At 44.0% G+C, this 25,761-nt stretch overlaps 1 protein-coding gene across 8 annotated transcripts; it reads right to left on the minus strand.

Annotated features, from left to right (window-relative positions):
- Positions 1–1,597: 1,597 nt before the first annotated feature.
- Positions 1,598–25,469, minus strand: LOC117795003 (zinc finger protein 454-like). Of its 8 annotated transcripts, XM_034655855.1 has the most exons (6): positions 25,139–25,444; positions 24,610–24,784; positions 24,166–24,263; positions 23,048–23,174; positions 22,514–22,603; positions 1,598–6,221 (listed from the first exon to the last, which is right to left on the minus strand). In XM_034655855.1, exons 3-6 carry the CDS (start codon positions 24,208–24,210, stop codon positions 4,906–4,908), a joined length of 1,578 nt encoding a protein of 525 aa, XP_034511746.1. In that variant the 5' UTR covers positions 24,211–24,263; positions 24,610–24,784; positions 25,139–25,444; the 3' UTR covers positions 1,598–4,905. The 8 variants fall into 8 exon arrangements, with proteins under 8 accessions (XP_034511746.1, XP_034511749.1, XP_034511747.1 ...); XM_034655858.1 differs by lacking the exons at positions 24,610–24,784; positions 25,139–25,444 and adding an exon at positions 25,451–25,469; XM_034655856.1 differs by lacking the exon at positions 24,610–24,784 and having other exon boundaries at positions 25,300–25,444.
- Positions 25,470–25,761: the final 292 nt, after the last annotated feature.

The following is a 25,761-nucleotide window of genomic DNA, read 5'->3' on the forward strand; positions in this document are numbered from 1 at the left end:
CTTATTCAGTGCAAGGACAATTAATTGGGAAAGAACAAACTAATCGGAAAATTTCCCAATATCTAGGCTCTGGTAAAATTTATTCATCCATAGCAACCACCTGTAGCTTAGAAGTTTGGAGTGCAAAACCTGACACCCGGCCACAGCTTGTGTTTAGAGCGCCAGCCAAGCTCGCTGCAGTGGCTGATCGGGCCGTGGTCCCGCCTCTTCCTGTGGAACCCCATCTTGCTAATGCAAGTCCTGACTCTGGGCTCCACCCACACCTTTTTAATGGCATTTAAGCAGCCTCTGCCAGTTCCTGCCTCATGTGTCCAAACCTCTTTCCGTCTCACTCAACTGTGCTTTGTCTGTTGTCAATTAATTCTAGTGAAGCCCAATGCAACCACACAACCACACAATCTATAGCTGGGCATCTCACATGCTCTTTTGTGGTACCCCATCTGTGTAAATACACATCCCACAAACTACAATTATTTGGCTAATTATTTGTGTTTCATTCTGCAGTACATATCTTTTGTATTTAAGTCCCATGAAAGCAGTACTTAGATGCATGCATATGCTGTGTATGTACCATGCTGGCAGAAACTATTAATGGCTATCGCTCACTTTCTGTTTCTCTAGCTACTAGCTTTGGCTTTCTGCTTTTGTGGGTTTTGTGTTTTTTTTTTAGATTTTATTTATTTTAGAGAGAGTGGGTGAGGGGCAGGGGAAGAAGCAGACTCCCCACTGAGCAGGGAGCCTGATGTGGGGCTCAATCCCAAGACTCCAGGATCGTGACCTGAGCTGAAGGCAGATGCTTAACTGACTGAGCCACCCAGGCGCCCCAGCTTTCTGCTTTTGGGATACCTCCAGAAGGGCACTCCTAGTAATTACTGTCATTTGGCCTGCCTTGAGGACCCACCCTAGTTATCAGGCTGTGCCCATGAGATATCCCAGGGCTGATAGGTGTTTGTGAACCCACGGTTCTTGTACTCTCAGGTTCGAGTAGCACCCGAGCCCTTTCTACCTTGCCAACCCAGGAAAGGTCTTTTTGTGGAGGAAGTGGGTCTGGAAAACCATGTCTGGAACACAGTTGCAAGACTGGGGACTTGATACAATACCGCCCCCCTCCCATCAATAGGCACATCAGCTCCACTCCAATGTCTGGAGTCAAGCGACCTAGAATGTGTCCATGAAGGAGGGGGCTGAGTGCAGCAGGGAGGCATGTGTGCCCTAGGGCTACAGTGCCTGGGTCACGTCCTCAGATCATGCATGTTACCAGCTGTGCAACTTCTGAAATGCTCTTAAACCTCTCTGTTCAACTTTCAAGTGGGGATGGGACAGTCTCACATAATTGTGAGGATTAAGTGAGTTAGTATGTGCAGAGCACTTACAACAGTGCCTGGTCTGAGGGATGTCCTCACAGGTTAACTGCTGTCCCCAGCGACTGGGGATACAACTCTTTCTGTTCCACAGCCTGACCTATGGTTTCTGGGGCTGGGTAAGTTTGGATGCTCACTGTGGGCAGGATATAAAGATAAAAACACTCAGAAGCGCTATTTTTGGCTATGTCTTAAGAGATAACCAGGTAACACAAATACAGCTTGTACGTCTTACAACACTGTGTACTTTTCTCATTTATTTTCAGAAAGACACACTGATGGATCGTTCTGTGGCAACAAATTTTAAGAAGAGTGATGCGTGGTAGACAGGGTAGCACACAGGATGAGGAGGAACATGCCCGAATGACCAAACCGTGGCACTGGCAGAGAATGGTCATTAGCACAACTGAGAACTTCATGAGGGATGGGAAACGATCAAACCTTGTATTTTTTCCCCCCTTCACAAACTGGTATAAAAATACTAAAAGTAAAAATATTACCAAAAAATATATTTAGCAGGAGTTGAGGTGGGGCCGGAAGCTGGGACCCCTCCCACTGCAGGCAGGAGTAGGGCAGGAGTGTGTTATGTGTCCACGTCGCCTTGCTGGCTAATCCAGTGAAGGGCAGGAGAGGGCAAAGTGCAAAGGGAAGAGGAGTCAGACAGCTGGAGGCTATGCACTTAGACTAAATTCACGTTCAAGAAAATTGCTGTCTCAACCAAAGATGCATGCAGTTTAGGGCTGTTTTGTTCCAAGTCTCTGAGGCTCAGGCACTGTAACCGGGAAGCCCCAGTCTGTTGAGGGTCAAGGTGCCATTCTAAAAGCTGTTGCTGAATATGGAGGAAGGCAACGTCTTGGGCAGACACTGCTGGCAGAGCTCGGCAAGCTCGGGTGGCAAGGGAGAATGCAGGTGCCCGATCTATCAGCTGGAGATGGGAGGGCCTGACGTGACAGCATTAGAGGTATGTGAAAGGGAAACTGGAGCAATTATTTTCCCCCCAAGAGCTGTCAGTTTCAGGGGTATTCACGGGAGCCCAGACAATGATGAATTTAACAAAGTCTAGGGGCTAATCCTCCTCTCAAACCCTTCCCCCGGGCACAGCGAAATTGGCACTCCCACTGGGTTTGCCCACTGGGTGATTCCACAGGCCAGGGGAGCTCTGATGTGTCTGATGTAGGAGACGGGGTCTAGATCTGCTTCTCTGCCCCCCACCTCTGGTTCTGTTGAGGGGGTGGGGAGGCTGGCTCATTCATTATCTTGTGATGGCGTAGTCGCAGGTGCACTGGAAACTCTGTGCACTGACAGGGCAGGGAGCAATCCCAGACTTGAGGGCCTTCGGCTGCATGGATTCCAGTGCAGGAACAGCTGCTGGATTTGCCCCGGGGATGGAGGAGGCTCTCGGAGGGCAGCCGGTCTCCTTCAACACAAAGTGAACAATGAACTCAGCTGAGCACTGTTCCACGGGGATTCGAGGTAAGAGGGTGATTTTTAGGACCAGGCCATATGGCTAGTCCTGAAGGCATCGATCTGTAGCAGCAAGCAGGATTCCATGCTTCTTGTGGCATCTGGGGTTGCCAGCCCTATGAGGCTGCAGATGAACATGTGTGGGTCCAGCGTACAAAGAGCTCCAAGTCACCCCTTGAAATGCTGTTTCCCCTGCAGCTTAATAGGGGAGAAAGTATGAGCTGCTGATCACCTCCCAGGAGATGCCTGCCCACACTGGCAGCCTTTATTCCACAGAAGTAGAATTTAGAGAACTTAGGCTTTAGAGCTGTTGGAAGCTTCCAAGTCTGTATTCAACCTGGAGTCTACAGATTCCACCAGAATACAGACTATCCTCTTCTGTATCTGGGAGTCAAGGTGCAGCATTTGTGGGGCCAGTGGGCTGCCTGACTTGACAGCGAGCACCTCCACAGACTAAGAACTCGCCACTCCGTTTCCCGGAACAATGGTTGACTTGCTCTTCCATCTTCATGACATGGTTCCAGTTTGCAGTCATGTGGGCTCCCCATCCTTTGTGGTGGGGAAGGGGACAGTGCTACCAGAGGCTGTGCGTGTGAAGGCACACATGTTATTTTCTCTCTGTGATTTCTACTGAGAGCAGTGAAGGACCAAAGATGGAGAAGGAACTGTACCTGCAGGAATAGAGTATCGCTAAAACTTTTGGGCATGGACAGTGTCCTCCCAGAGAACGTCACAATGCTGTTGACCAGTTCTTGACCCATGGAATTACTCCACAGGTAGCTCACCACTGTCAGAATGGGACAGTCTTTAAATAGTAGAATACTCAGATGGAGGAGAGGAAATGTCCACTTTCAAATGCAAAAGCAGAAATTCAAAGCTGTTTGTCCTGTGAACACAGTCAAGACCTTCAGAAAATTGGACAGAAGAAAGGAAGGGCAGGTGGGGACCAGGATGCAGTTCATATTCTGGGGGTAACAGATATATACTCTAGTGCAGGGGACACAGAGGACTGCCAGCCAGGGAAAGAAAGTGGATCAGAGCCTTTGAGAACTGGCTTTGGGGCTCAACTTGCGTCAGCTGGTTAGGAATAGCAAGTCACAGTAGTGGAGGGGGCCTAAAACACTGCTAGGTGGTTGGACTGTCACACCCGAAGTGAGCAGGCCCCTGACTGCTCTCTGTGGGATAAGTACAGTGCAGAACAATTGGAGGTAATGTCTACACAAACTAAGCCCCTACTCTTAGGTACCATCCCAGTGTCAGAGTCAAGGTGGGGCCCAGAGGAACTGGGTAACTCAAGAAATTTGATCGCCCTCTGCCTCCCGGGGGTCCCAAGTTCTGAATGCTGGGTCTGGGTGAGATATCCAAAACCACAGACTGTGTACGAGGCCAGATCCCCACATTCCCCAAGGGCAAATGGGGTGGTGATAAGTGACACGATGTCACCAGTTAGGAGGTGCTAAATCAAGAGGGACACACCATTCAAATGAGTTGTCCCAGAAAGAGAATATGGGTAAGCAGCCAGTGGACACTTAAGTCAGGGAAATCTGACAAGATGGATTGAAGCAGAAGGTGGACAACATAATTTAAGTAACTCCGGGGCCAATGCATGGGTGACTGTACTTTCCCTACACTGGGAAAGTGGGTGGATGAGAACAAAGGGTTCCATTAAAAGCAGAAACCCTCTTATATAAAAGTGAGCGAAATGCTTATAGATCATTTTCTTACTTTTTTGTTCCTTTGCTTCTCAACCTGGTCTTTTACCATTTTATACTTTCTCTTAATAGTCAAAATGTAAATTTGATTATCTAATTTCTATGTTATCAATGAAGCTTCATTTTGGTTATGATACTTGATAATCCAGAGTAATTAAACATTACTGGTATTCAATTGAGGCCATTCCGAACTAGGAGCGCAGCCATTCTTAAACTCTCAAACCCACAATACTGTGAAGCTTGACTCTCCGTAAACAAAAATTCCATCTTCAGGTAAGATTTCATGGCTATTCTCTGGAATGGATTCTCTTACATTCAATAATTAACATACTTAGTCTCAAAGCTCTGCCATATAAACTATAATGCTATCACTTTTCTCCAATATGATGTCTCTGATGCTGAATGAGGTTTGCAGTCTGGTTGAAAGCTTTCCCACATTTATTACATTTATAGGGCTTCTCTCCTGTGTGAATCCTCTGATGTTGAGTAAGGTGTGTGCTTCGAATAAAGGCTTTCTCACAGACTTTACATTTGTAAGGTTTTTCTCTAGTGTGAATTCTCTTATGTTGAGTGAGGGCTGAATGGTCGCTGAAGGCTTTCTCACATATATTACACGTATAAGGTTTTTCCCCAGTATGAATTCTCTGATGTTGGGCTAGGGCTGATTGGTCCCTGAAGGCTTTCCCACACAAACCACATCTGTAAGGTTTCTCTCCTGTGTGAATTTTCCGATGTCGAGCGAAGGATGAATTATCCCTGAAAGCTTTCCCACATTCACTACATTTATAAGGTTTCTCTCCAGTATGAATTCTCTGATGCTCAGTAAGGGAAGAGTTCACCCTGAAGGCCTTTCCACATTCATTACATTCAAAGGGCTTCTCTCCAGTGTGAATTCTTTGATGCTGAAGAAAACTTGTACTCTGATTAAAGGCTTTCCCACACTCATTACATTTATAGGGTTTTTCTCCACTGTGAATATTCTGGTGTTTGGTAAGATGTGCCCTGCACACAAAGGCTTTGTCACATATGTTACATTTAAAAGGCTTCTCTCCAGTGTGTATTCTATGATGGTGGGCAAGGTGTATGTTTCGGATAAAAGCTTTTCCACATAAGTTGCATTCGAAAGGTTTCTCTCCGGTGTGAATTTTCTGATGGTAAGTGAGTGAGGAGCTCACGGAGAAGGCCTTGCCACATTCCTTACATTCGTACGGTTTCTCGCCAGTGTGAATTCTTTGGTGGTGGATGAGGTGTGTGCTCTGGTGAAAGGCTTTCCCACATTCTCTACATTCATATCGTTTCTCTTTAATAACAGTTTTCCGATTTGCATTCAGTTTTTCAGTATGAACTTTCTGATGTTTATTAAGGGTTGAACTCTTAGTGAAGACTTTTCCACACTCGCTACACTCGAAGGATTTTTGGCTAGACCGAAATCCCTGACTCTGATCAAAAGATGAGCTCACAGTGCAGTGCCTCCCAGGTTCTTCCCTGGCCCGGGTGCTGAGCAAAGAGGGGGTTCTCTGGTGAGCAAGTACCACCTGGCCTCCATGCTGCCACTCCAACAGGCCACCGTATTTCCAGTGACCATCTCTAGTGAATCCTTCCTTTATCATCCACTGATCCAAGTCTTCGTCAGGAATATCCACCTTGGGAGTAGAGTCCTTACTCACAGGCATAGTCATCCAGTCTGAAAGATATCAAGCATAAACATGCTTTATCTAGTTGGGGTAGGAAGATGAGCCTGTTTATAATGCTAACAAAGAGTCTGCAGTTTTGAGGGCTTCTTGAAGTGAAGGTAGGAAAGGAAAGGGGAAGAGAGGTGAGCAGAGGACGTGGCAGGAAGGGGTTGATTTAATGTAAGATGTATGAAGCAGGACAGCTTGGGAGCTTGAGTTCAGAAGTCAGAGGCCTGGGGTGGGATTCTCAGTACAATACTCATTTTCTTTGTGATTACAGAGACGTTACCTGACTTTCTAAGCCTCAAAAAGCCTACACAGACCCTAATATGCTAACAGATAAGAAAAAAATGTACCTTGTCTATTTTAGTGGTATGGTCTTAACAAGCTAGATGCGGCATTAAGAAACCAGGAAAACTAGAGGTCAACACTTGGTAGAAAAGTAATTCAACTCCCGTAACTACTAAAAGCAACATTTTTATGTTTTATAGACTCATTTTACCATTCAGATGGCTAATAAAAAGGCCACTATAAAGGTTGTGTAAAATACTCGTACCTACTAATAAAATTAGGACCTCCTACTATTGGTGAGGAAGTCTTTAAACCATATGAATAATGTAACATCTGTGTGAGGAAAATGTACCATGAGGATGTATGTGTGAGGATGGAAAATTAGGAACAAAGCAGCAAATCTGCTTGCATACACCCAGTATATCTTAGAGGGTGAGGCCCTGACTGGGGAAAGCAGTATACGAGTCACGAGAAATGGGACTCTGCTACTGGGATACGAGCCATGGTTCCATGCATTATCTGACAGAATCATTTCTCTCCCCACAGACCAATTCTGCACTTACTCAACAATCGTCTCACCTGGTTTCACGGGACAGGCATACCTCAGAGATACTGCAGGTTTGGTTCCAGACTGCCGCAATACGGCAAATGTTGCAATAAAGTGAGCCGAATGAATTTTTTGGTTTCCCAGTGCATGTAAAAGTTATGTTTACACTATACTGTAGTCTATTAAGTAGCACAGCATCATGACTAGAAAAACACTGTATATACCACAATTAAAAAATACTTTATTGCGAAAAAGTGCTAACCAGCATCGGAGCTTTCAGCAAAATCTTTTTTGCTGGCGGAGGGTCTGGTCTCAGTGTTGATGGCCGCTGAATGACGGCTGTCGAAGGCGGGGGTGGCTGTGGGATTTCTTAAAATAAGACAACAATGAAGTCTGCTGCATCGACGGACTCTTCCCTTTCAAGAACGAGTTCTCTGTAGCATGAGATGCTGTTTTGATAGTATTTTACCCACAGTAGAACTTCTTTCAAAAGTGGAGTCAATCTCTCAAATCTTGCCTCAGCTTTATCAACTAACTTTACGTCCTATTCTAAGTCCTGTGTTGTCACGTCTACAACCTTCATAGCATCCTCATCAGGAGGCGATTCTATGCCAAGAAACCACTCTCTCTGCTCATCTGTAAGAAGCAACTCCTCATCCGTTCATGTTGTCTTATGAGCTTGCAGCAATTCAGTCCCATGTTCAGGCTCCACTTCTAATGCTAGTCCTCTTGCTCTTTCTACCCCATCTGCAGTGACTCCCTCCACTGGAGTCTTGAACCCCTCCAAGTCATCCATGGGTGCTGGAATCAACTTCCAAACTCCTATTAATATTGATATTTTGAAACCTCTGACCATAAATTATGAATGTTCTTAATGGTATTTAAAAGGAATCCTTTCCAGCCGTTTTCAATTTTATTGCAAGAATTACCAAAATGTGACACAGAGACATGAAGTGAGCCAGCCAATGCTGTGGGAAAAATGGCACCAACAGATTTGCTTGATGTTGCCACAAACCTTCAATCTGTAAGAAATGCGTATCTGCACAACAGAATGAGGTATGTCTGTATTACCAAGCAGAGTTCTGGACTGCATACTAGTTTTTCCTACGTATTGGTGAATATCTGCCTTTTATGTTAAGTCTATTTAAGACTTTGCACTAAGAAATGAAATAATAAGAGCTAGATACTATTTTGCAATTATGCAAAGATTTCTGGAAAATCCTATCAAGAACGAGCCTTCCTCATCACTTTTTTTTCCTACACACTCCAGAAAACCTACCAAGAGTTATAATCAACCAAACCAAACCAAACTAAACTAACCCCTTTACTTATCTGGAAAAGAAAGTTAAACATGTACATTTTAAAGCTAAAATCCTGGTGAGTTCAGAATAATGTTGCTCAAAACAAAAATGGTCAGTTAAATGCCAGGACTGTCAAATCTTAACATAATAAGGGCTGACTTTCACTTCTGGACCTTATGAAGTAGGCTGTGGCAGACGTTCCTGCAGAAAACAACTGGAAAATCTTAACTGAGAAACAAAAATTCTGTCTAAAGGCATCAGATATCCCTTGAGGCCAACCTGATAGTCCAATATTTGATAGAGAAGAGAAATACAGAAAGGTAATCCCAATACTTACTGGTTTTTTTCCTTATAGAATTTGCTGAATTCTAAAACTTCTCAGGGCAAGAGACCAAAGCTAAGCAGAATTTCAAAATTTTCTAGTCTTAAGAAAATATGGAGCCAAAAACTGAGAGCAGGATCTTCCAAAGAAGGCGGTAGTGCTCAGAGTAAACATGTAATGCTCTCAGTAGGCACTCCTGGAGGGCTACAACCTAGTAGCAAGGGCAAACAAGAGATAGGCAAAGCTTTATAAACACCACAACCCAAGCTCCAAATAACATGTCCCCGGTTGGATTAAGATGCTTCCCTTACACTCACTATCTGCCAGAAGAAAAGGCAAATCTTCTCTGGAGGAATATAACATCACCCAGAGCCTCTTCACTTCTTCAAATACAATATCAGGGATTCAATCAAAATGTACCAGGAGTACTAAGAAATTAAGTCAAGAGAAAAAACAGAAAATAGACAAAGAGCCATAGAACTCAGATATGAAAGTTATCAGACATGGATTTTGAGATAAGTGTGATTAATATGTTCAATAAAACAGATAAGAATGAGAATTTCAACAGAATATTGGAACCAAAGAATCAAATGAAAATTCTAGAAAAGAATATAATAATTGAAGTTAAGAACTGAACAGATATGGGGCGCCTGGGTGGCTCAGTCGTTAAGTGTCTGCCTTTGGCTCAGGTCATGATCCCAGGGTCCTGGGATAGAGCCCCCACATCAGGCTCCCTGCTCAGCGGGAAGCCTGCTTCTCCCTCTCCCACTCGCCCTGCTGGTGTTCCCTCTCGCTGTGTCTCTCTCCGTCAAATAAATAAAATCTTAAAAAAAAAAAAGACTGAACAGATAGATTTAATAGTAGTATACTGAACATGGCAGAAAGGAGCAATAGTGCACTGGAAAAATACATAAGCAGAAAACATCTATGGTAAAACCTGCTGAAAAATTGAAAAGAGAAATAGAAGACATGATGAAGAGACAACATATGTGTGATGAATTCTGGAATGGGAGAAGAAAACAAATGGGACAAAAGTGTTATTTGAAAAAAATAAAGGCTGAAAAATGAATTTGAGAAGCACTAAGAGATTCCAGCCAGGATAAATACAAAGAAAACACACCTACGCACAAAACTACTGAAAACTCAAGTTTATCTTGACAGTTGCTTGAGAGGAAAACAAATACATTACTTTTAAAGAAGAAAAAAATAAGAGTGACAGCCATCTTTTCAACAAAAACAATGGAAGCCAGAAGACAATGAGACAACATCAGGTAGTGTTCAAAGAACATAATTGACAAACAGAATTCAATAGAAAGAAAATATCCTTAAAAGTGAATATGAAATGGGTATTGCTATACAAATAAAAACAGAGACTGTGTCACCAGCTGACTCATATTAAAAAAAAACCAATAACAAGAATGTTCTAGGCATAAGAAAATCCCAGGTGGAAACATGGAAATGTAAAAAGGAATGAAAAGCAATAGGAAAAGTAAATATGTGAATACATGTAAGACTGCACACAATAATTATGTCTTGAGAGGCTGAAAATATTTATGTAATGAAATATACATAGTAAAAATAACATGAAAGGTGGAAGAAAATGGAGTTAATATTTTAAGGTACTAGCAATAAAGTCTAATAGTTAAAGAAGATATATTAACAAGCTAATACAGGATGAAAATAAAGCAAGAGAAGGTGAAATGGAAGACAAAAGATAATTTAAAGCAGGTGAGTAAAACACAAAATAAATATTAAGATAACAGATATCCAATTCCATACATATTAGTAACTGGTTTAAATATCCTATTAAAAAACTAAGACTATAAGACTAGATTAAATCCAACGAAATGCTTATTAGAAGAGAAATACCAAAATATAGACATAGAAATATAGAAAAGAATGAAAAGGATTTATCATGCAAGCACTAACCACAAGGAAGCTGGTTGTATATATTAGACAAATCTTACAATATTAGAAAAAATAGACTTTCAGATATTTCACAATGACAGAGGGACAGTTCTCCAGGAACATATAACGAATCTACATTTGCACATAACTTCACAATGTATGAAGTAGAAACTAAGAAAATGAAAAGCAAAAATAGAGAAATCTTAATAATCCTAGTAACATATGTTCACACACCACCCTCAATAACTCAGAAATCAAACCTTTAAGAATGGACATGATCTCAACAATCTGACAAACAAATCTGACCCAATTAGTAGACTTGAAAACAGCACACCCAACAATGACAGAGTACATATTATTAATGCATACAGAACATTTACCAAAACTAACCTTATATTGAGCTGTAAATGAATACATTTCACAGGACTGAGAGCATTCAGAATATGTTCTCTCAACTGGGTAGAATTAAGCTGGAAATGAACACCAAAATACCAAAAAGATACTTAAAAAAATCCATAGATATTTCTAAATTAAGCAATACATTTCTAAATAACTGATAGGTGAAAGAAAAAAAATCACAACAAAAATTAGAAAATAATTTAAATGATGATAAAAATATGAAATGAAACTGACAGGATGTAGCTACAGTCATGTACAGAACGAAATGTACACCTCAAGAAATTAGAGAAATAGGGGCACCTGGGTGGCACAGCGGTTAAGCGTCTGCCTTCAGCTCAGGGCGTGATCCCGGCGTTATGGGATCGAGCCCCACCAGGCTCCTCTGCTATGAGCCTGGCTTCTTCCTCTCCCACTCCCCCTGCTTGTGCTCCCCCTCTCGCTGGCTGTCTCTATCTCTGTCAAATAAATAAAATTAAAAAAAAAAAATAAAACTTAAAAAAAAAAGAAATTAGAGAAATAGCATATGAAATACAAAGGAGAAGGAAAGAATAATAAAGACAAATCAATCGATAACTTAATAAAAATTGATAGACTTCTAGGAACACTGATCAAGAATAGAGAGAAGGCACATATTACTAATATCAATAATAATAAAGATGACATCAGGATAGATTCCACAGAGACTTATAAGACAATAACGTAATAAGGAAACTTTATGCTAAGAAGTGTGGCTACTTAGACCAAAGGCTCAAATTCCTAAAAAGGTACAAAAAAAGAAACAGAAAATTTGAATGGTCCTACATCCAATAAATAAATTGAATCTTCATTTTAAAACCTTCTCACAGGGGCGCCTGGGTGGCTCAGTTGTTAAGCGTCTGCCCTTGGCTCAGGGCTGATCCCAGGGTCCTGGGATCAAGCCCCGCATTGGGCTCCCTTCCCCGCTGGGAGCCTGCTTCTTCCTCTCCTGCTTCCCCTGCTTGTGTTCCCTCTCTCACTGGCTGTCTCTCTGTCAAATAAATAAATAGAATCTTTAAAATAAATAAATAAATAAAACCTTCTCACAGAGGCACCTGGGGTGGCTCAGTAGGTTAAGCAGCTGACTTTTTTTTTTTTTTTAAAGATTTTATTTATTTATTGGACAGAGACAGCGAGAGAGGGAACACCAGCAGGGGGAGTGGGAGAGGAAGAAGCAGGCTCCCAGCGGAGGACCCTGATGTGGGGCTCGATCCCAGGATCCCGGGATCATGACCTGAGCCAAAGGCAGACATTTAACCAACTGAGCCACCCAGGCGGCCCTAAGCGGCTGACTTTTGATTTCGGTGCAGGTCATGATCTCAGAGTCCTGGGATCAAGCCCCGCGTTGGGCTCTGTGCTTAGTGGGGAGTGTGCTTGAGGATTCTCTCTCTCCTTCTCCCTTTGCCCCTCCCCCCACTTGTGCTCCAACACACACACTCTCTCTCAGATAAATAAATCTTTAAAAAATAAATAAATAAAACCTTCTCACAATGAAACTGCCAGGCAGAGATGGTTTCACTAGTGAATCTGTCTAAACATTTAAGGAAGAAATAACACCAATCTTATACAAGCTCTTTCAGAGCACTGAAGAGAACAAACATTTCTAATTGGTTTTATGAGGTTAGCACAACCTGCCAGAATTTGATGAGGACAATTAAAAAAAAATTGCAGACCATTCTCTCTCATCAACACAGACGCAAAATTCCTTAAAGAAATACTCAGCAAAAGGAACATAAAAAAGTGATATAAAAAAGGATAATGGATCACAAATAAGTTGAAATTCAATGTTGTTTCACATTTCAATCACTCAGTGTCATTCACCATATTAACAAAATACAGGAGAAAAATGACATCATTCTTTCAACAGATGCTGAAAAGCATCTGACCCAATTCAATACCCAATCGTGATAAAAACTCAGTAAATTAGGAGTAGAATATAACTTCCTTAATCTGGTAAAGAGTACCTACAAAAAATCTACACAAAACATCACAGTTAATTGAAAATATCGAAAACATTCCCCTGAGACTGCAATTAAAAAAAAAAAGTCTGTTTTTTTGTTAATTGTCCTTATTGTTAAATAATATTGCTAAATATTGTTAAAATAATAGTTATTTTTGAAATTGCTACCAAAATTTCTTTTTTTTTTTTTAAGTTTATTTAAATAATCTCTACACCCAAAGCGGGGCTTGAACTTATGACCCTGACGATCAAGAGTCACGTGCTCTTCGACCAAGTCAGCCAGGCACTCCATTATTACAATTTCTATTTAACATTGTATTAAAAGTCTTAATCGGTACAAGGTAAAGAAAGAAAAAAATAAAAATATCATTATTCTCAGATAGTATGATTATATTCATATAAAACAAAAAATAATCTACTATCTTTTAGAATTAACAAGGGAACTTAGTAAAGGTGCTGGACATAAGAACGATATATAAAAACCAGCAGTCTCTATCTATCAGCAACAAATAACCGGAAAATAAAACTTTCAAGAGATTTTATAACTGTACCAAAAACAAAAATACTCAAATAAATATAATGAAAGCTGTGCAAGAACCATACACATAAAATGGCAAAAAATTTCGGAGAAATTATAAAGAAAACCTAAAGAAATATAGGGATATAACATGTTCACAGAATGGAATACTACCAATTCTCCCCATTTAAGCTATAGACTCAGGCCAATTCTTATTAAAATCCCAGCAGAAATTTTGTGGAAGCTGAATAGTCAATTCAAAAATTCTAAAAGCAAAGAAAAGAACAAAGCTTGAAGACATATCATCAATTGTGAGACTCATTATAATGTTAGAGTAATCAAAACAGTATTGTATTGCACAAGATTAGACAAAAAGAAAGAGAATAGAGTCTAGAAACAGACGTACATACCAACAGACCAATGCAAGAGATTAAAGAACCCAGAATCAGACTCATGCACCAAAGGAGATACTGCAATACAGTGGGGAGAAAGACAGTCTTTTCAATAAACCATCCTGGGTCAACTGAATACCCATATGGAAAACAATGAACGATAAATCTTTCATGTTGATTTCAGACTGAAGTATGAAAGACAAAAAAATTAAGCGGCTACGGGAAAACAAAGATCCTCACGGCCTTAAAGGTCTTATGTAGGACACAAAAAGCATTAACTACAAGGGGCAAAAAGAAAAAACAAAACCAAACCAAACCACAAAAACCCACACACTGATTAACTGGACTATCTTGTTTATCAAATGACACTATTATTCAGAGTAGGAAACAACATTTGCAACACACACGCGTGCACACACACACACGACAGCTGAGGACTCAAATCCCAAATTGCAACCCTATCAATCAATAAGAGACGACCAGACAACTACATAGAAAATAAGGGAAAAACCTATAGGTACTTTTACAAAAGAGGATTCTAGGGGCACCTAGGTGGCGCAGTTGGTTAAGTAAGCATCCTACTCTTGGCGTCAGCTCAGGTCATGATCTCAGGGTTGTGAGATCAAGACCCGAGTCGCCCCGTGCTCAGCGAGGAGTCTGCTTGAGATTCTCTCTCCCTCTTCCTCTGCTCCTCCCACTTGTGCGCTCTCTCTCTACAATAAACAAATAAATCTTTAAAACTCCATAAATCCTCAGAGTGGTGTGAAAAAAATTACAATGGTAATACTAGGTCTATAGGAGGATATGGAACCCGCACATACTGCTGGTATATCCACTTTGGAGAACTACTTGGCAGTGTCAACTAAAGCGGGAATACTCATGAAGACAGTACTCCTAGCTACATACCCAAGAGAAATGTACGTGTATATTCTCTAAAAGACGTAGAGGCACATTCAAAGCAGTACACTTCATAACAGTTCCAAGCTAGAAATGAATCAAATGCCTAGCAGCAGTAGAAAGTAGAAATGTTGGCAGGTTTACGGAGTGAAATACTGAACCTCAGTGAGAATGAACCAACTATTGTCATACGTGGATAAATCGCAAACATACTGTATGCACCGAGTAGATACTAGATGATTCCATTTGTATAAACTTTAAAGACAAGCAAAACAAACCTATGGTCAGGGTAGTAGTATCTTCAGAACAAAAGAAATAGAGGGGATGGGAGGCTTCTGACGTGCTGGTGGCATTCTATTTCTTGTTATAGGTGCCAGTTATACAGTATTTACACTGCAAAAATTTGTTGAGTTTACCCTTATAATTTGTGTATTTTTCTGGGTTAGTATTACTATGAAACATTTTTACTTAAAAAAAAATCCAGCAGATGGTTTTCAAAAAGGATACTGTAGCTCAACAAAAAGAACCAACTGCTGGCTTTCTTTTCTAGCAGCTGCTGGTTAGTTATATCTATTAAAGCCCTTTCTTGATTGTGATAAAACAATCCCATCATCTACATTTAAGAGAATATTTGTCTTCTGAATGCTTAGTGTTCCATGAGAACACTCATCTAGTCAAGAGGGGAGTCAAATGCACCCTGGTTTTCCCACATTGAAGACGAACTAAGGTTAGGAGACCCTGGACCCCCAGGAGCACACAGAGTCTGCTCTCCCCAGAGCCCAGGTCACTTCAGGGTGGGCTGAACTAAGGAGCAATACCCCTAGCTGCATTGTCCCACGTTACGAAAAACAAAGTATGGTCTTAACTATGGAACTCCAGGGTTTCATACAAGGCATGAAAGTCCCCTTTACAATGTACTCAAAAGGTCCCCCCCAGGGAGGGACCAGAAACTAACCCAATTTACTTCCAAATCACCAAGAGTTTCAGGAACTGGCACCATCAGGTACATCCGGAAGTGGGGAGTGGATTATGCAGCACTGGTTTAAGATCAGTTTACAAAGCCTTTAGGCGCCCCCATCCCTTCCCCAACCCAGAGGAGCTCAGGGACTCCCCTCTCTCAACTTGGCAGAGGACCGGAGGACTTTTCTCTTTGAGGGAGTAAACCAAAGGTGCTCTGGACCGAAGACACCAGGGCAGCTGGCGGCAGGAGAGCCGTGTTAAAGACTCAAGCCCCACTCACCCACGCAGAGCTTCCAAAAAGGACCTTGATCCCCCCACTGTTTCCCTGGGCAGAACAATCGAGGACTACCAGATAGCGGGGGAGAGCTTCTAACAGGAAAGAGATATTGAAATAATCAAAGAGAAATTTTCGAGAACACAGAGCTTATGAAGGGAGAAGAAAATGTTTAAAAAAAATCATTTATCTTTAGAGGTAAAATATTTTAACTACAAAATGTGAGTACGAGCATACAGATAAAGCAATATCCAGAGGCACGAGAGTTCTTAGAAATTAAAAATGATGGCAGGATTTGAAAACTCTGAGAATTTCCATTGTGAAACAATTAGAAAATCAGTGGAAGAGAGAGAGAGAGAGAAAGAAACAACTTTTTAGGCAATGGACAAATGACAGGGAAAGATGGAGATCCCTGGAAAAAAAGGAAACAGATAAGGGAAGGCCTAGGGATTTAGGCCCTGGGGACAGTGTCCAGGTCACAGCACAGGGACCAAAACAGCCCAGGAGGCTCCACGAATTGAAGTGACAGGGCTCAGGGTTTGGGGAGGCTGAGGCAGCTCACATTTGTGGCCCACTGAAGAGAAGCTGTGGAAACTGAACGCGCAGTTTAATACCTTCCCGTGAGGAAAGTTCCTGGCCCAGAAAACTTCACTGGGTTGATCAAGCGTTTAAATGAAGAAATAACACCAATTCTATCCAGATTTTCCCTCAAAATAATAGTGAAGTGAAACGTCCAAATTCATTTTGTGAGGTTAACGTTACTCTGATACCAAAAACAAAGATATTATGAGGCACAGATCAGACTAACTCTCATGAATACAGGTGCAAAAATTCTTAACAAAATGTTAGCCAATTTAGTCCAGCAATATTTCAAAAACAATAAAGCAAAACTAAGTTGGGTTTTCCGGGAATGCAGATTTGATATTTTAAAACCAATCAATGTAATTGATCAACCACAGCAGCATCTTAAGGATTCAGAAAAGCATTGAGAGAAATGCCATATCCAGTCACGATAAAACTCTCATCAGATGTGCCAACTTCTTCAACCTGACGTCAGAAGGGCATCTACAAAATAATCCACACCTGACATAATCGTGAAATATCGAGTGCTTTCCCCCTAAGATGGGGAACAAGGAGGGATGGCCCCTCGCACAGCTGCTGCTCGGCAGGGTGCTGGAGTCCCATCCAGTACAGAAAGGAGGACCCGGACCTCGTGTCCACTGAAAACAGTTTCCCAGTTTAAACACACAACTAGTACACAACCCGCGATTCCTGCTTCTAGACACATACCTTAGTGAAAACATATGTCCGCAAAGAGCATACGAACTAAAATATATCCACACAACAAGCCTTGCACGGGAATGTTCATAGCAGCTTTAGCCAAACCTGAATGCTCGTTAACGATGATTGAACAGAGCTATCGCCATATGACAGGGCGCTGACTCGGCAACAGCAAAGGATTTCTGACACGTGAAACGGCAAGGAGTTGTCTCGGAGATACTGTGCTAAGTGACAGAAGTCAGACACAGAAGCCTACGTGTCCGTTCCTATGAAATCCTGGCAGATCCCGGGATTGCCTGAGACTAGGGATGGGGGGATTAACTGCAAAGAGGTCAGAGGGAACTCTTAGGTTGGGGATAGAAAAACGTCATTATTTGGAAGAAGTACATCAAATAATCAGCTAAAAGAAGACAAAAGTGGCTATCTCTCCAGTGGGGAGAAGGGGGAAAAGGGGGGACAAAAGGGCCACTCATTTTTTGTAATAAATACCACAGTTTCATGAAATGCATGTATTACTGTGATAAAATTTAACACTAAAAATAGAAAGAACAGAATAAACTCCAAGAAAGTCAAAGGTAAGAAATAAAGGGAAAAAAAAAAAACCCCAATGAACTAGATCAAGATAAAATAGAAAGGATCAGCAGAGTCAAACATTCCTTAAGAAATCTATTAACAGGGCGCCTGGGTGGCTCAGTTCATTAAGCAACTGACTCTTGATCTCGGCTCGGGTCTTGATCTCAGGGTTGCAAGTTCAAGCCCCATGTTAGGCTACTCAAAAAGGAAGTCTATTAAAAATAAACCTCTGACAAGATTTTACAGGAAAAAAAAAAGACAAAAGTTAAGTACTATTAGAAATTCATGCTTCTGCTCAACAAATACACACTGGGACCCGGTGTGCTGAGGATATAAGAATAAGCAAGACCAAGTCCTTCCCTCGTGGATCTAAGGGTAAAAAGGATCATTTCAACACAACAGCAAAAGCATGAAAATAAAGATCATTAAGGCAAAAGACTGATATATTTTACTTCATTAAGAACTTCTGTTTGTAAAGAGAAAAGAGAAACTATAGGGTGACACACATATTAACCAATAAAATACTGGATTCCTGAATACAGAGGACTTTTTACAAACGACTAAGAAAAAGAAAAACTATAATAGAAAACGGGCAAAGAATATGAACATGTAAGTCACAGAACACAAATCAGCAACACACGAAAAGATGTTCAATTTCACTACGAAACAAGGAAATGTAAATTAAAACCACAGGGAGATACCATTTCGCAGGAATGGGCCTGGGAGAATTTTTAAAAGTCCAACAGTTCCCAATTTTGGCAAGAATGTAAAGTAAGAAGAACTTGCATCAACCATCTGTGTAATTTGGAGCTAATTTAATCAGTAATCTGGGAAACTCTAGCAGAGTGGAAGAAGCATATACCCTTAATCCCAGTATTTCTTTTTTTTTTTTTTTTAAAGATTTTATTTATTTATTTGACAGAGAGAGAGACAGCCAGCGAGAGAGGGAACACAAGCAGAGGGAGTAGGAGAGGAAGAAGCAGGCTCATAGCGGAGGAGCCTGATGTGGGGCTCAATCCCAGGACTTTGGGATCACGCCCTGAGCCGAAGGCAGCCGCTTAATGACTGAGCCACCCAGGCGCCCCTGAATCCCAGTATTTCTACACCTAGGAATCACGCCTAAAAAAGAATCCCAAAGAAGGCGTGTTTAAGAAAACGTGTATAAGAATATTGAGTCAGGGGCGCCTGGGTGGCTCAGTCGTTGAGCTCAGGGCGTGATCCCAGCATTACGGGATTGAGCCCCACATCAGGCTCCTTCGCTGGAAGCCTGTTTCTTCCTCTCCCACTCCCCCTGCTTGTGTTCCTTCTCTTGCTGGCTGTCTCTATCTCTGTCTAATAAATAAATAAAAAATCTTAAAAAAAAAAAAAGAGTCAGCATTATCCTATACAGCAAAGTCTGGAAACAACCTACAGGTCTACCAGAAAAAGCATGGAAAAACTGAGGGAATATCAAAGTGCAGGGCTACGCATCTCAACAAGGCTTTAAAAAAAGTGCAACTTGGGGAAAGGTATCAACTGTACAACACATGTATCAAACTTTAAAGCACTGCAAAGCTGAACACGATCGCTCAGAGCTACAGATAAACGTGGTAAGACCATGACGAGCAGCGCAGGGCTGCTGGTGTCATATTCAAGCTAGCAGCTCTGGCTGGCACGGAGAGGAGGAAGGGGCAGTGACGCGGGGTGCACCGCACTCCACGGGTGCCCCTACATTTTGTTTCTTCAGCTGGGGGGAATGGGTGCTGTTTCCTTACTCTTCAAACTGCCAAAAAATACGACGGATTCTTTTTTGTATACGGAACGTACAGCCATCAAAATACGTGAAACAAGGAAATGACCACATGCGTAGAAATAAAATTACAACCTGTAAGAAATATAAATAAGAGCTGGTTCTCCGAAAAAGAAATTCCCAACAAATATAAGAGAGGGGGAAAAAAGCAGACAAAATTGGAAATGAGGACGAAGACATAATATGAAGTGTTAAATTTTTAGATAAATGCTATCTATGCTCGGTTGTAAACGAATACACTTCATGGCTCAAAGAAAACAAAAACAAAAACCCCAACAGTTTAAAGCTAATTGGTAAAATGTATAACTGATGTAACAGAAAGAAACCTCCACAGATTAATAAATATGAAAGAACTAAAAAAGTTAGTAGCACACGACCCAAATTAAGGGACCAGCTGGCTATCCGTAGGTTTACTGAGTACACAATTTGTGGGTGACAAGCTATTTTGGAGGAGGGGAGAAAATGAGTTTGAGGGTCAGATGGGTTTCAATGCTGGCTTCACCCCTATCCTGACTTGCCAGGAAATAACAACATTAAATCTGTCCAAATTTGTTAACCGTGCTGAGGCCTGGTTTTCTGTAAGTGGGGTTGATGTGACTTGCCTCACAGGCTGTAAGGCCTGAATGAGGCAGTTCGCATAAATGCCCTCGGAAAACACCCGGCAGGATGATGGTCTCCGGGTGCCCGATTGCCAACTCTCTGCTCCCTCTGCTAGCACATGGCCCAGAGAAGAGAAAACCAGTCAGAAAGACTTTTTTTCTTCCTACGACTGAAAATAAGTGTCTGTTCTAAACCAAGGGTAATTGGTGCAACAATGGAGAAGTTCTAGATGGTTTTTTGAAGTCCTAGTCAGTCATTATGAAGTGAAACAGAAATAAGAAAAAAACCAAAACTAAAAATGAACTAATGAATGCTTTAATAATAATAATTAGAGAGAGACAAGAGGGCAATACATATTTGGAAGGGACTACCATTTCTCTGTAACAGCAATTTCTGGCTAAAAAAAAAAACAGGGGCGCCTGGGTGGCATAGCGGTTAAGCGTCTGCCTTCGGCTCAGGGCGTGATCCTGGCGTTATGGGATCGAGCCCCACATCAGGCTCCTCTGTTATGAGCCTGCTTCTTCCTCTCCCACTCCCCCTGCTTGTGTTCCCTCTCTCACTGGCTGTCTCTATCTCTGTCGAATAAATAAATAAAATCTTTAAAAAGAAAAACAAAAAAAGATGGTTCCATTCAAAAGTAAAAATGTATCTTCAATAGATAATGAGAGGAACGGCTATCAAACTTTACTGGGAAGTATAAAATAAGACTTCTGGGGTGCCTGGGGGCTCAGTCGGTTAAGCGTCTGTCTCCAGCTCAGGTCATGATCCCGGGGCGCTGGGACTGAACCCCACATGGGGCTCCCTGCTCAGTGAGGAGTCTGCTTCTCCCTCTCCCTCTCCCCCTGCTTGTGCCCTCTCTGTCCCCCTCTCTCAAATGTATTCATTTCTTAATGAACTCAAATCTTAAAAAAAAAAAAAAAAAAAAAAAGGACTTTTTTCCATCCCTGATCGGGGCTAACCACTGAATACCCCTCAAGAATCGGCTCAAGGTTTGGGGTGTCCAGGCAACTCAGGAATATGAGGTGCTGGGCCCTGAGGGTCGGGAAAGGCACCTGGGAGGGCCTGAACGACGACCACCTGGTTTTTCATGTCATTACCCACACCTGAGTGTCAAATTCTTCTAGGAATATATAAAAACTCCTTCATCTTCATACTCCCCCCACCCAAGTACAAGAAAGGACGAGCGGTAATGACGAGTGATGGGAGAATGGATGATGTTATGCTAGAGTGGCAGGACAGTGGATGAATTTCTTTTGCTTAATTCCCTCACCCCCCCTTCTTTTATTAGGACACCACATGTATAATACAGAACGAAATACTAAAAAATGCCCTAGCTTGGGTATGGCAGAAATGCAAATTCAGCACGCTACTGGGGTAAGTTAGAAGATTTTTTTTTTGCATAACTGAGTTTTAGAGTTAAGACATTTAAATTCCGTAACAGATTGGATCCTAGACATCCCGGGAATAGAGTTATTTATTGTAGGATATAAATCCCTGCCTGTTTTGCTGGGTGAAAAATCAGTACCAAAAGGTTTGAAAAAATACTTTTCCAGCCTACAAAATGCCAGCTCAAAGGGAAATGTCCTAACGTCTTAGACGAGGCAACACACTCTCTAGAAAATTCGGGAGCAAAGGAAGGGGCACCCCTGCTCCCGCACTTAAGCTACCAGACCCACAGAGCGACTCAAGTAACCGCCACCCACTGTCATGTTCTCTGTATCCTCAGGCTACAAGTCTGTGCCAGCTACCAGGTACCAAGTGAGCGACCCGGCAAAGCATAAACCTGGCGGGCCTCACCTGGTGCTTCCGGCACAGTGTGGTGCTGACAACGGGCAGGGAATAATTAAATACCGGCCGGATCTATGTACACACAGAGGAACCAACATGAAGGCCACGGTGAAGAAGTGTGCCGTGTGCGCTGGGAGGGCTGCCTCAGAAGGCAGATGGCGAGCTGGCCCATCGCACCTGCTGTTGCAACCTGGCACAGTTCCTCGTCCCCAAGAACCGTGAGCAGAGATCGTTAGATGCTAAACGAGACATGGGGTGCTGGGAGCTGCCCGGATTACACCGGAGGCCTTTTCCACACTGGAGACTATGAATCTATGCTAAAGAAGGGAGAAGAAAATCCGGGGAGAGGAGGGCCCACGTGCACACGGGGACCAGTGTGGCCATCAGATACTGAGGTGAACGAGAAGGGAAAAGATGTTGTTTCGCAGTCCATGGGCCTGGAGTATTTGTGGAGTCCCTGCCGGTGCCTCCCCCACGCAGGGCTCTTACCAAGACAGAGGCCTCCCGACGCGTCCTCCAGCATCCATTCTTCTCCTTTTCCCAGCTGGGAAAACACATCTGGTTGGGATCCTAACAGTCCTGTTTTTGAGGGGGGAAATGGACCACATCTGTTCATACCTGCGGTAAAATCATTGCAAGGAGGAGACCCAGTCCTTGGGACTTCCTGGAAAAGGTGACCTGATAGGAAGGCCAGGGGACAGGCGAGTTCCCAGAAGAAGAACAGATGGCTGGGGCCTGACACAGACCATCTGTTCCCACATCCTCCTCCGTGCTGAAACGGAGAAGGATTCAACCTCGTCACCTTCGAAGCATCTGCACTTCGACTCCAAAGGGGTCACGTCCCCAGAACACCAGGGGTAGGCAAGCAGCAGCCCTGAAGAGAACATCCTCGATCAGCCCACTCCTAGCCCAGTCTTCTGTATGGAACCAGTTTAAGAGTTTACAAGAGTCCCAAAGGGATCCCCAGCTGTGAGATCAGCCTTCGGAGCCCCCCCCCCCCCCCCCCCCCCCCCCCCAGAANACCCAGAGAGACCAGGTGACTGTAGTTCTCCAGCATTACATCCCTGTAAAGGGCCCTCTGAGCGGCGCTCAGCTGCGCCCACTCGTCCCGGGTGAAGAGCACGACCACGTCCTTGAAGGTCACGGATTCCTGTAACAGCAAACCCGTCCCTGGTGACCCGCGGTGACCCCCTCCGACAGCACTCTGGGAGTCCCCAGGAGCCAGCTGAGAGGTGCGGGACTGTTAGCATAGTGCGGGGCTGGTGTTCTGTGACAACGTAAGCATTTTCTCAGGGTGTCCTAATGGCTGAGCCTTATCAGACTTTACTTCCGGCCTTGAAGAAACACGTATTGTGGAGAAGATGCGACTCCTCAGCACCGAGACTTCATACTTGCTGTTCATTTTGCCCCAAACATTTTCTCCCGTCACCCTCAATCTGCCCAGCCCTGCCTCTACCCCGCCCCATGACCAAATCCTACCCAGGCCTCGGTTTCCACACTTCCTCCTGGGCGCAGCCTTCCTCAACTCCCTTCTCACCTGTGCAGGCCCAGCAAAGCACTGTCCCACTTTGTTGTGAGTTCTCATTTACTTTCGGATTCCCCCCACTGGGCTGTTAACTCCAAGAAGGTAGGGACAGTTTCCACATCTCTCATCTTTCCAGCATGTCTTAGAGAACATGGCCCATGTACCCAGCGCCTATTACTTGAAGCTTAGCAACTCCGGCTTGTCTTCGGCTGCTCAACCTGCTCACCCCCAAAATATATACACGGTTCCCATAGGAATAGTCATTCTGGACAATATGACCTTGTCCCCTCTGATCACAATTAGCGCCTTCCTTGGAAACTTCTTGGCTGAGAAGCCTAGAGAGCTGGTGTGCCCTGAGAAGGAGTTAAGGAGAAGCCCAGAGAAGAAAGCCAAGGGTCTATCTCTCTCTCTCTCTCTCTCTCTCTCTCTCTCTCTCTCTATATATATATATATATATATACACATATAGGAGCAATGGGGTCAGGCCTCCAGCTGAGACTGGATTAAGAAAAAAGCTCTTGGTCAGGGTAAAAAAACAAGCCCATCCTCTTCAACCTCTACTTTCAAAACTTTTAAGGCAATTTAGGGGGGAACCCTGCAGCAACTCCCCACTCACCTGGACCATGGTTGGCAGGTGCCTGACGGCCATTCCTTCTTTCATAAGCCCTTTCAGGGACCGGCAGAGCGGGACTTAGGCTAGAAACTTCTACACACCTGTTATGAGGAGAACTGGGTTAAAAGAGATCACAGGACAGTCCAGACTGAGGCTGTGAGCAGTCACATCCTGGCAGTCCTCCAATACCCTGAATCAGTAGATTTTTGGTTCCTATTTGCTCCCAATTCTCTCTCCTCTTTCTGAGGATAGTTCTGCTGGCCTCCACTGTAAAGGGAATCCCTCCCAGCCATTCCCAGCCCTCACACTTTCCCCCAGCATCTGAGTCAAATCCTCCACATCTTCCCTTCTGTATCTTAAATATGTGGGCTTTTCCTTGCAGAAAGCACCCTTCAGCCCCAGATCCCAGGCTTTCTACCCACCCTCTGGCCTTTACCCTTAAGTTACCCTGACAGGTCTCAACAGAAGTTTCTCCCCTGCCTGGGAGGGGAATGGAGGAAGTGGGGAAGGATGGTCTTTTTTCTCCTCCAGAGGCAAGCTAGGACGGCTGGATCTTCACTGTCAAGGCCTCTGGGGCCAAGCCCTTCTCTGAGCTCAGGCCTCTCCCCCTCAGGGGCCCAGTCTGGGTGACAAAGAGCCAGAGGTGGGCAAGAGGCAGTGCATTTGTGAGGCTGGGTGGCGGGGAGGGTGCTGGGAGTCTCATTCATACAACCCACCCTCCGGCCCCCGACCCGGTCCCCGCGGGAGCTGCTGCTGCGAAAGCGGCTGCCCCGGCCTCGGCGAGGTCCGCAGACAGGGCTCCGACCCAGCCCGGAGCATCCACGCCCGAAGCGTCCACCGGCTTCCCGAAGTTGGCTCCTCCGAGACACACGCAGAGGCCCGGACCGCATCCTCCTCCACATGCACACTCACATTCGGACCCTAAAACCAACAGCCCGCACCTGGCCGTCCTCCCCTTTCCTCTTTAGAATCAAACCTCAGCCATATGTCCCGGCAAGTTCAGGGCATCCGATCAGCGTCCTCCAGAACGGACTACGACCCGTACTTACTCGGCCTTCTTTCCCTCTGCCCTTGACCCCCGGGCCCGACCACCCCACGGCCGCTCCCGCTCTCCCGACGCGGCTCTGGCCACCGTGCCTGGTCACCACCGGATTGCCCTTCGAGGAGCCTCTGCCCGCGGCGAGAAACCGCAACCGCCACATCGCAGGCGGAACACAATGAGCTGGAGTCGGCAGCCCGGGTCGGAACTGCGCTTGCGCGTTGCCCGGGGAGCCGCTGAGCCGAATACCCGCGAGTCCGAGGACTGCAACCCTTCGGCTTCCCAGACTCCACTTCCCAGAGGGCGAAGCGCTGGCCTGCGCTAGGCGGAGAAAGTGATATCATGCGCCTGCGCAGATAGGGCCTCGCCCTTCACGACTCCTGGCAGCTTTGCGTACTGAAACTACATTTCCCAGAGGCTACGGCAGGGTCGTCGCGGTGCCCCTAGCGCAGCTCTTCCCCGTGCGCTTTCGTTCCGTTCTAGTCAGACTCGGAGTCCACCTCAGCCCTGAAGTAACGCCCGGGAAAGGTAGAGACCAGCGAGAAGTTGACGACGGGATA

This window comes from Ailuropoda melanoleuca, chromosome 3, assembly GCF_002007445.2.
Source record: "Ailuropoda melanoleuca isolate Jingjing chromosome 3, ASM200744v2, whole genome shotgun sequence".
NCBI lineage: Eukaryota > Metazoa > Chordata > Mammalia > Carnivora > Ursidae > Ailuropoda > Ailuropoda melanoleuca.